Source organism: Lepidochelys kempii, chromosome 15 (assembly GCF_965140265.1).
Source record: "Lepidochelys kempii isolate rLepKem1 chromosome 15, rLepKem1.hap2, whole genome shotgun sequence".
Taxonomy (NCBI): domain Eukaryota; kingdom Metazoa; phylum Chordata; order Testudines; family Cheloniidae; genus Lepidochelys; species Lepidochelys kempii.
The window spans coordinates 26,719,642-26,730,981 of NC_133270.1; the positions used below are offsets into that span (position 1 = coordinate 26,719,642).

The window sequence follows — 11,340 nt, forward strand, 5'->3', positions numbered from 1 at the left end:
TGAAGCAGCAAGTTCATATCTGTGGTTAATACTGCAAAATATACAGTCTATATTGGAACAAGTTGGGATTTTGTTGAAAAGTGCAGTCAAAATACTAGATCTCCACTTTATAAACATTGTCCTTCCAGCAAAGTCATTGCGCTTCAATGTCTTTGACGTTGCATTGTTGAGGCTCCGTGTGTACTGCACGAATATCCGTGTATCTGTACTTGCTGGAGGATTCTCTGCTCCTTGAAGTCTTTAAACCACGATTTGAGGACTTCAATAGCTCAGACATAAGTGAGAGGTTTTTTGCAGAAGTGGGTGGGTGAGATTCTGTGACCTGCGTTGTGCAGGAGGTCGGACTTGATGATCATAATAGTCCCTTCTGACCTTAGTATCTATGAATCTATAATAGATCATTTATCCCTGCTGTAACTTCACTGTGTACTACGTGAATCTGTTTGCAATCAGACTAATTGTTCTCCTTGATTCTTTTCTGGCCCTTTATTCCAGTGGTGCTGAACACCCTTCGGCATCTCAGTATAACCACCTCGATTCTGTCAGATCCATCACGCCTGCCAGAGCAAGCCACTGAGGCAGTTTGTAAGATCAACAAAACAGCTGGGGAAACCTAACAACCACAAATGATGAGTTACCTATACAAGACGTGAAGAACGTCCCAGCCTCACAGACTTATGAGTCTCCTTACAGTTCGTGCACTTTAGAAAGGATTCTCTCTATCATGTAGGACATTGTTCAGGGCATTTTGCCTCTGGCTTCTGAACATGTAGAGATACAATGCAACATTGTCTAATGCTTGGCTTCCTCTTCAGTACCTGTTAGGTTCAGTTAAGTGAGAATGCCAACCTCAGATACATAAGTAGGCTTGGGTCCTGCATTCAGCAATAAAAAAAATCTCCATCAATGAAGCATGAATAAATACACAGTGAACATCTTTGCATAAAATGACTTTAAGTACTAAACAAGGTGTAAATTCACTACACCTAGGAACAATTTGTTAAAGGGAAATGCACATCTGATTTCATGAAAGGTACTGTGCTTTTTCATTTTATTACCTGCAGTTCAATTTCTTTGTTGTGTTACTTGAACAGTAAAAAAGTTGATAAAAAGAATGATCAACATATTAATAACCAAAGGAGAAAAAAGTTAATCAAAGATACAAAATCATGGTAAAATACTAGAATTAAAATCTCAGGTTGTGTATGTATCTTTATTTTAGTTCAGTATATTATTTGTATGTGATCATTTGGTGGGTATGCTTTATTTCCTAGCAAATAAAGTAGCAGATGTTTTCGTAGAACTTTTTTTTTCCTGATTTAGGCAGTACAAGTGCATAGCAGGACAGTTTGGCAAGTACAAGAAAACAATTTCTTTAATTTGTGTGAATTTTTTACTTGTAAATATAGACATGAATTTCCATACAGGCTTAAACTGTAAACTATTTTTTCTTACATGCTGCAGAGTTGAACTCTCCATCATAACACATGTGCACAGATGATGCTGTAATGCTTTAGAGACAGAAACTGAGTTTGTAATACTAGGAAGTTGGCATTTATGTTGTCACAGAAATTAGATCAATCCATATGTACTCATAAGCTATCCCTCGCTCCTGTATCTTCTTTGCCTGTTTCCCCTGCTTCAGTATCCCTGCCCTAAGTCCTAAACTCTTGAAAGATTTAGGTCACGGTTGTCAATCTTTAAGAGGAGGCTTGCATCCAACATAAAACTTAGAACACCTCTTGTTTGATATCTGAAATGTGATTTTATTCACTGTGACTGGCACAGTAAGCGACTGACATAAATGTAGATGGGTCTGAGCTTCACTGTTCACTAGCAATGTGTTCGTCACCATAGTGCTAGCAACTTCTGGCCAACAGTACCTCATGCAGATTGTTCCTGTCCACATTAGGATTAATCTAAGTGGGGCAGGGTGTATGTATGTGATATTGGCGAATTAGGAGGAGTATGGGCATAAACCTGGAGACTCTTGACCCATGATTTGTAGGCCTTCTCTTGCAGTGCCTTCTCCATAGCTCATGTCATGGAGAGTCTGCAAAACTGACTCTCTTTGGTTGGAGCAAAGCTGGAGCAGAAAATTTACGCTTCAAGCCTTCCCAGCTTTGGGGTTTGTTCCTTGCCAGTGCCTTTGCACAGCACCTTGCCCACCAGTGTTGCTCTCAGCCTGTGTGCTGGGGACAGGGTTTGGCTTGTGGGTAACAAGTTGCTCTGCTGCATCGCTGTAATGAAGTCTACTAAAAACATGATCCTTGATAGCCAACCCCCTTGACCTGAAAGTAGAGGCACGATGTAAAGCTTAAGTCTTCTGTTGAGGTTCTGATGCGGCACTCATCACTCTGGTATCTGAGCTCCTGCTTTCCAATGCACTGTGAAAAACTAAGTGATTTGTTGCTTAGCTACTAGCATATAACCACCTAAGAGGAGAGCTGTACTGTGCACAGCTAGAGAAATGCCTAGCCGTGTCTGCTTTCACAGTGACGGGTAACTCCAATAATGTGATTACACGTCTGAGCGTTTTTGTTTGGTTTTTTGTTCCACTGCATGAATTAACTTCATCTGCAAAAGAATTGAGCCTTCAGGCCATTGACTGTATTTTGTATCTCGTTCAAAATTTGAGATCCCAGAAGTTTACCAAACTCTCAGGTCAGTTTTCATGGCAGAAAAATAAATCATTAAACTCAGCACAACTTATTAATAACCCTGACAATTCCACTATTTTCTAGAGAGAAGTTATTAGGAACCATGTTAACAATCCAGGTAAAGCCACCTGATATCTTCCCTTGGTACCTTTCCTTCCAGTTTCACAAGCAAGCTGCATTGAGATGGGCAGGTCTAGTACGCTGACAGTGTTTAGTTAGAGAGCAGACTGAAAATAATTTGATATTACACATTCTAAAATATTTTCAGGGATTTTACATTAGGAAGCAACTCTTCACTTTCTCTGCCATATAACTTTCCATTTGGAGGGTCAGGCTTTCAAAAGTTACCTGTGAAACAAACTGCAGGATTTCCCTGTCCTGAGTTTTTGCATTCTCAACTTTTCACAGCTGAGTTTTTGCATATGCCGAACATCAGTTATGGTGGAAATGGCATTTGTGCATGCAAATCAAGAGACATTTTGCTATGCATTTATATACCTAAACTTCACACACACATCTCTGAGATTTTTGCAGCTGTAGAAAAACTTCAGTCACAGCTGTAGGGATAGTAGTTGAAGGCCCTTTGAAAATGTAGGCCTAGACTTTATTGAAATAGTACACAGAGGTGGTTGGTAAGCGGTGAAGTGGCTTTTCTACATATATACTCAGGCCTAGATATGCAGTACAATCTATTAGTAAAATAAGCAATATTGTTTGGTATCCATCTGAATAAATGGTGCTATATAAATGTAAGATCTTTTCTATCGATGCCTATATTCAGCCTTCATTTTATCAATGATCTTGAACTTCTAACAAAATCTGACACAGTGATTAGCTGGGTTCCCCCCCAACTTCCTCATTTACACACCTACCTTATTGATATATATATATTTGCATGTTAAAATATGTATCAGGTGAAGTTGTCTCCAGTCTGCATGGTAGATATTGTGCCTAGTTCTTACCTCATCCCAGTGTAAATTGGGAGTAATTGCACTGAAGACAATGTGAGGTGTGATCATAATCAATCTTTCCCTCAATACGCAAGATATACTAAGAGCCTGTTAGAAAGCTCATTGAAGTCAGTGGAAGTCTTTCTGCTGACTTCCAGGAGCTTTGGATCAGACCCTAAAGAGTTCAGTCCCAACTCCCATTGAAATCAATAGAAGGACTCGCATTGACTGCATTGGTAGCCTAAAGGAACATGAAAGGATATTGTGACTGAGCTGCTTAAAGTTATCAGGTTACCACTTTCTTTATCTAGAAGTTTGCTAAAAACCATCGAGTCTCACTGCATAGCTGAATAGATTAAAATGGGACAGATAGGGTGTGTATCGTTAGTTGCAGGGGAAACGGACACAAAACTGTTCTGCTTGCTGTGCAAAGATCAGCAGCACTTTATCGTTTTTTTTTTTTTTATTAAAAATTGCTGACTTTGGCAGTGAGGAAGGGGAAAAGTGTACAAGGGAGAAGAAAAAAGAATACAGACTTTTCATTCTGTCTGGCATTTACCAGAAATCATCTGCTTTCCTAAATTTTTTGAGTTGAACAAATACCCATGACGCATGGAGACTTGAACAATAAGATCTTGTCCCTTAGTGGAGGTTTATAATTCTGAGAACCCTTTGCCACCTAATTTCTGTAAATCTGAACTCTCGTTTGTTTATTTCAGACTACAGGTTTTATCGTGACAGTGCTTATTGGGGGCACTGAAAACTGGACTGGGAGTTTACAGACCTTGGTTTAATCCCTGGCTCTGCCGCTGTTTTGCTGTGGGCCTAGTCACTTACATCTGCCTCAGTTTCTTCCTCTGTAAAATGGAGATGATACTTCATCTTTTGTAAAGCAGTTAGTATTTCTACAGAGCTTTTCTTTAGATCGCAAAATACTGTTATGAAAAAAGATTGACCCAATTTATATGAATTGCGGTGTAAATCTCTGCTATAAGCTTGAACTTTGTATTCTATTTCTGCTCACCAGCTAAGGGGCTTAAATAACACATCTTTCAAAAAGATGATTTCTGCCCAGAGCAGTCACACTCTGCCTCAGTTTAACGAGTTCCAATTCAGTTCTGTGTGGCAACAAACAGATGCAGGCTCTCAACCAGTCCCCACTATCTGTTGCAGTTTACAGAGAATTTCAGGTGACACCGACGGTCTACCTCGCCTTCAGTGGCTTCATGTTGTAGATTGATTCCCAAAGAATCTGTAGTGCTCAGATTCATTTTTAGCTTCCCTAAAAGCCAAACACAAGTTATGCTTTACTCAGACCCAAATCATTGGGCTCAATACAGGGGTATCTGGGTGAAATAATGGCCTGTGATGTACTAGATCAGCATTTCTCAAACTGGGGTCCACGGGCCCTGCTGATCAACTCCTCCCAGCACCTCCTGCACATCAGGGAACTGTTCCCCAGTGTGCAGGAGGCACTGGGAGGGAGGGGGAAGAGTGGGACAGGCTGCACAGGGAGGGGGCAGAAAGAGGCAGGGAAGAGGAGGGTCAGGGGTGAGTGCAGGCAGGGCTTGGGACTGAGCAGGTGATTTGGGGGTCCTTGGATTTTCAAAGTTTGAGAACCACTGTAATAGATGATATAATGGTCCCTTCCGCCCTTAAACTCTGTACATCTCTGTAACCCAACACATCAGCTACTGTAGTTCTCTTAGGGCCTTATGCTTCCTGCCAACAGCACAGTCATGGGCAGAAAAAAACAGAAACTAGCTGAGGTTGAGGGAGCAAGAGCACCGCAGGGATGGGGACAAGAGATACTCTTGGCAGCATGATCCCCTCACAGAACTGTTGGGATTTCTTTGTGGGAGATAATACTGGGTCTATTGGCAGGCTCTGCGATGGCTTTCCCGTCCCCTAGAGAAATACCCCCTGCAGGGAGACTCTCTGTATCAGCTGCTGGAAGGGAGCTGTATGGACAAGCGTAGATGTGCTGAGTCTGCGTGAGACTATTCCTGCGCTCTGTGAGTGCCCCAAGCTCCTGCAGATTTTCTCACAGAGCTGAGGCAATGTCTGCACTGCGAGCACTCGTGTAGACGTTTCCTACATTGAGGGAAGGGGGTTTTCCAGTCACTGTGGCTAATCCACCTTTCTGAGAGCCCGTAGCTAAGTCGATGGAAGAATTCTCCCATCAACCTACCTATGTCTGTACTGGGAGTTAGGTCAACCTAACTATGTCACACAGGGCGCAAAATTCTTCACAGCCCTGAGCAACATACCAAGGTTGATCTAATTTGTAAGTGCAGACCAGGCCTTATTAGGGTACTACAGGTTTGGTGCGTCTCAGTTCAGCCATCCCCTCCTCCCAACGGGATGATCTGTTGAAAATCCTGAATATAGTGGAGCTTCCTGGGCCCTCTGTGTGCCCTTCTGACCAGGGGATGATATGACCCTTAGAATCTGGGACTGTGAAAATTACTTGATTGTGGGAAATGTGCACAAAAAAGTCCAGTAATACCCCAGAGTCTCCAGGCACCAGCTTTCTGCTAGATCTCTGTGCATCTGTAAGTGCTTGAAAAGGCAAAGACCAGCGAGGTCACACTGCTAAGCAGCGTCTTGCCAGCTTGAGTGAATCCATTTAGTTTGCAGCCCCAGAGTTTGACATTCCAGTACGTGTGTTTGGTTTTAAAACCAAAAGCCTCTGTGAGATCAGGCAGCGGTTTGAGAGCAGTTATAATATTTAGTGACAGTGGCATTTCTGGGTAATAGCAGAAACAGTCAGCAGCATGAAGCTTTTGTAGTTCAGATTACTGGGAAGCAGTTCCATCTTTTCTGCCTATTCTTGGGATGGTTAATTATTGACCTGCTGGTGCCAGTTGAAAGCTACTTGTGGGGGGCAGGGAATTGACTATTCAGTATCAGGACAGTTCTGAATAACTTGTCTGGTGTTATCTACACTTTATTTCCAGTGCCTGCTTCTACTTTTGATTATACACCAAGATAAAGTAAAATGATCAAAGTACTGTTGCCACTAAATCACGTAGTCTTAGGGGCCCAATCGGCAAGTTGCCGAGTGCCCTTAACTTCTTCTGACTTGAGTAAGATATTTGGTGGGATAACGACTGCAGGATTTGGCCTGCCCATTGCTTGCCTCCAGTAATTTTTGTCTACTATGTGGGTGCATGTGTTTCATAACAGTTTTCTGCAGCAAGGCCCCTTCCTCCCTCAGCCCTGTTCCCATTGACTTTGATTGGGGCACCGGCTCTCCATTTTTCTTCTTTATTAAACAGGTGTCATGCTGTTTTGCATTGCAAGACTGCAAGCACACAGGTAGGTTTTGGACAGATATGTAAAACCCGGTATGGTTACAAAGCAACATACCGAGGCATTTTAATATAATGGTCTCATGGCTGTTGGAATTGTTTTTATTCTGAACTTAAAGCACAGCTCATACGCATGAATAAAATGTTAAGACAAAGTGAGCGCCCGAAGCAATCCTCCTCCTCCTCCTCCTCCTCTTTAATGATACATTGGACAAAGTGCTTCCTGTGCTGCCATAAAAATTTGCTACAGGTATTTTTTTAAATGAATGGATTTGATTTTTTTGTTACATAAACACTCGGAAGAACACGGGCTTCAGATGTGCTCTTGCTTTGGCCTTGTTGTATAAGGTTTTCTGTTCTATTGTAGGACACAACATCTGCTGCGCTACTGATATGCAGCATTTGTCATGCAGCTCTGTTAAATGTGCAATGCAATTTTATATTTACAACCAAAACAATAAATGTTATTTTTTTGGAAGAAAACTCTGCTCTTAGTGTGTTCACTTTTAAATTTTGTACTGCCTTTATATAGCTCATGGGGTGGGGAGGGGGGAGAGAAGAGAAGGAGAGCGGCTCCACCTACAAAAGAAGTTCTGTCCACATGAAATGCCCCTCACCATAGCTGCGCAGATGTGATCATGTTCTGAGTGCCTTGTGCTCAGCTCTCCCAAATCCCCCCCCCCCTTTTTTTTTTTTTGAGGCTTGACTTCCTCTTTGTGAGGCTCATCTGCTCTAAGCTACTGGAACTTGGCTGCTTGTGGGGGCCTAAATGCCCCTTGGGGCTCTGCTATGCTCCTGAGGCTTGGCTTCTTGATTGGAGGAGGTGAAAAATGGTGGGATCTTCCAACCTTACTCACTGGTAGTGCCAGAAGGAGCTAGAACTCGCAATAGATTGTACAGAAAGTCATAATCTCTCTCCTTTCTTACCTGCGGGGATGAGCAGTGAAATTCTTAACAATGCTGACATTTAAAGTGTTATCACTGGGTGTCTTGAGTCAGCAGCCATTGAGATGAATGGAGTCGTCCACACCTCAGGTACCATTTCAGATCTGCAAACAAAGACCAATGTCACCGCATCAGTTACACTGAGTCAGGTCACGTTTGAGGTGATCTCAGCAATCAACCACTAGAAACATAGGCTATGTCTACACTTGCAGATGTAGAGCGCCGGGAGTTAAACCAGGCCTCGGAGACAGCACCAGGGAAAGCGCTGCTGTGTGTTCACACTGTGCTCCTTGTGACCGTGGAGCATGTCCCCATGAGCGGCTCTTGCAATGCCACAGAGAGCCGTGCATTGCGGTCACTGTCCCAGTGTACAAGCAGCTGCAGCGTGTTTTGGGAAGGGTTTGCAATGCCTAATGGGGCAGGTACAGCATCCCATGATGTAGGTTTCCCAGTCCCATTGTTCCATGGGCATCCTACTAGATTGCCAGCTGCTTTTCAAATGTGGGGGGGAGAGACGGTGTGTTTTGGGGGACAGTGTGTCAGCATGCTATCTTGTAAGTTCAGCCAGCGGCAGGGGAAAGAGGGAAACCCAACATCAGCCCCCACCCCACGCCTCTCACACACACCTGCATCTGCAGCCGGAGCATTCCATAGTAATGGTTTGCTTTGTGTCCAGGAGCAGATAAGCATGCGGGCTGTCAGAAACGGAGCTTTGAAAGGGGATAGCCGCATGCCTGCAGCAGAGTTCAAAACAATGCCCAGGGGATTATGGGATGTTTCCAGAGGCCAATCACAGCCCAGTAATGCAACACCTCATCCACACTGACACACCAGCACTACAGCCCGGACGCAGCAAGCTTTATGCTTCTTATGGAGGTGGATTACCAGACGCGCTCCAGCCACGGAGTCCAGGCGATCTAAGTGCCTTGCCAGTGTGGACACCTCAGGAGTTATGGCGCCCGGGGCTGATTTGATGCGCTCTAACCTGTGAGTGAGGACAAGACCTTACTTTTTTTTAATGAAAGTTTAGATTCTGCACTTAAGGCAGGATGGAAGGCACCAGGGCACCATACTCATCAGAGCTCTGTACATACCCACAAGTATTGGTATACTGCACATTTCTTTTTAATTCAGATTTTAGTTACTGTGACGGGGTCAAGACTCCCCACCACTGGCGCCTCCCGGTGGTGGTTCCAGGAATTAGCTCTGTCTGTTGTAGGGCATCCTCAGCATATGGTGTCTTGCCCATCGTCTGCTCTGCTGCCTTGGGACCCGCGTTGCTCCCCATTCAGCGGCGTCCGCTTCAGGACACTGCCCTCCGGCAGTGCCCACTACTCCAGACTCACCCCTTTCTGGGGCAGGGGAGGTTTGTTAACAGCAGTCTTTGGGACTCACAGCTGCCTCAGTGGCTAACCACAACCCAAAGTCTAGCCCCTTAGCTCAGGGGCAAGTTGCAGTCTGTATTGGCCACCATCTTCCATGGCCAGTATAAGGGGGGGACCCAGGCCTACCTGCTACTCTGGGTCCCAACTCAGGGACCCTCTAGTGGTAGCCTCTTTCTGCCCTCCTTCATTCCCCTCTTGTCTGCCTATTCTTCCCTAGGCCACTTCCCCTATGGCCCTGTGCACCTTCTCAGCCCTTTGTAGCAGGGTCTGCAGCCTGGCAGGTAACAGGGCTGGAGCCCTCTCCTGCTCCCCCAAGCCTGCCCTGTCCAAGGTGCTAGCTCCTTGCTTCAGGAGCCTGTCCTTCTCCCTCACTAGTCAGGGAGAGAAAAGGAGGACTTGTGGCACCTTAGAGACTAACCAATTTATTTGAGCATGAGCTTTCGTGAGCTACAGCTCAGTTCATCGGATGCATACCGTGGAAACTGCAGAAGACATTATATACACACAGAGACCATGAAACAATACCCTGCAGGACAGTGGGGTGGGAGGAGGTATTGTTTCATGGTCTCTGTGTGTATATAATGTCTTCTGCAGTTTCCACGGTATGCATCCAATGAAGTGAGCTGTAGCTCACGAAAGCTCATGCTCAAATAAATTGGTTAGTCTCTAAGGTGCCATAAGTACTCCTTTTCTTTTTGCGAATACAGACTAACACAGCTGTTACTCTGAAACTAGTCAGGGAGAGACTGCCTTCTTCTCTGCTAGGCTGCCTTTATATAGGGCCTCATCCAGCCCTGACTGGCTGCCTCTTCCTTCCCCTGATTGGCCCTCCACATGCCTTTATTGATTGGCTGCCGGTCTGTGCATCCTCAAAAGGCCTGTTTCAGACCTTTTCTCGGAGTGGGGTGACTGCCCCACCACAGTTACGCAAAGGAAAATCCAGAGAATTTCCACTGATTTACTGCAAATTGATGCCAGTGTAAATGAGAACAGAATTAGCTCCTATGTCTTAACGTGCAGTTCTACTCCAAAAAGTGATAAAAATGTCACCAGATTCACTCCCTGTGTGTATTCAGTGACAAAAATAAATATTAATGCTTTTGCTCCTCTTAGTGCTTCTGGAGTCCATATAGCCATGGGAGAGGAAGCTGGATTCTCTTCTTGCTCATTCATCAACAGAGTTGCTAACTAAATTCTGCTCAGTGACACCTGTAACAATCCACTGGAAACTATGGCATTGCACAGTGTCACTGGGGCCTCATACGGGCTGCAGAACTTCTTTTCCTGGTGATAATGATGCATGAGGAGGAAAAACCCCTGCTAAACTATTGGATTCCAAGCTAAATTTGTATGGATGTTTTAAAAACAAAACAAAAACCTTGTTACGTGTGAACTGGATACATCAGATATTAAATCCATTTAGAGACAGTAACCATGGAGCCACGAAGAACCACATTTACAGTTATTTCTCATAGTACAACTATAATTAATGTACTCCGTTTCTAAAATCACACAGGCTAGAAATCAATTGGACCTGCAGCATAAGCAGTCAAGAATTGTCCCAGCTAATGTGACTGGGGACCAACAAGCTGACCTAATAAGTCTCTGACTGACCTAGAGGTTCTAAGCTAATGCTTTACATTTTTCATGGCGTAATTTTCCTGATATATTAAGTGTCTGAACCTGCTCCCATTGACGTCAACAGGATCAGGCTCTGACTGTTTTTTTGTTTTCTCCCCATTCACAACATTGTGCGAGAAACCCAGCCAGAAAACCATTCCAATAATTCTCTGTTTGCCTCTTAACCTGCTTTTCAGTTCTCAGGCTGGTAACTCAAGAGCCCTAGTGTTTCTCTAAGCCAGGAGAAATGCTTGAGCCTAAGCTGGCTGTACCATATACAGCACTAGGAGCTTGAGTCCTGTGGGACTGGTGCAGACCTAAGGCTCTAGAATTATGTACTGGTTATTTTTCTCTTTCACTGTTTTTTTGGAGGAGTGTGAGCAGTGGTCTGAGTGCAGACTCCTTCACCCAGGTGTGTAACCTCTTTGATGCCCTTTCTCTTATTCCCTCACCTCCAAAAGCACTC

General features: G+C 44.2%; 1 protein-coding gene across 3 annotated transcripts in view; it reads left to right on the forward strand.

Moving 5' to 3' along the window:
- Positions 1 to 7,407, forward strand: part of MLXIP (MLX interacting protein) — a 77,898-nt gene extending 70,491 nt beyond the window's left edge. For 2 of the 3 annotated variants that reach the window (XM_073313254.1, XM_073313255.1), the window contains one exon: positions 496 to 7,407. In XM_073313254.1, coding sequence (XP_073169355.1) covers positions 496 to 617 — 122 coding nt within the window. In that variant the 3' untranslated portion in view covers positions 618 to 7,407. The remainder of the gene's footprint in view (positions 1 to 495) is intronic. The other variant, XR_012155104.1, reaches the window with a different exon arrangement.
- The last annotated feature ends 3,933 nt before the right edge of the window (positions 7,408 to 11,340 follow it).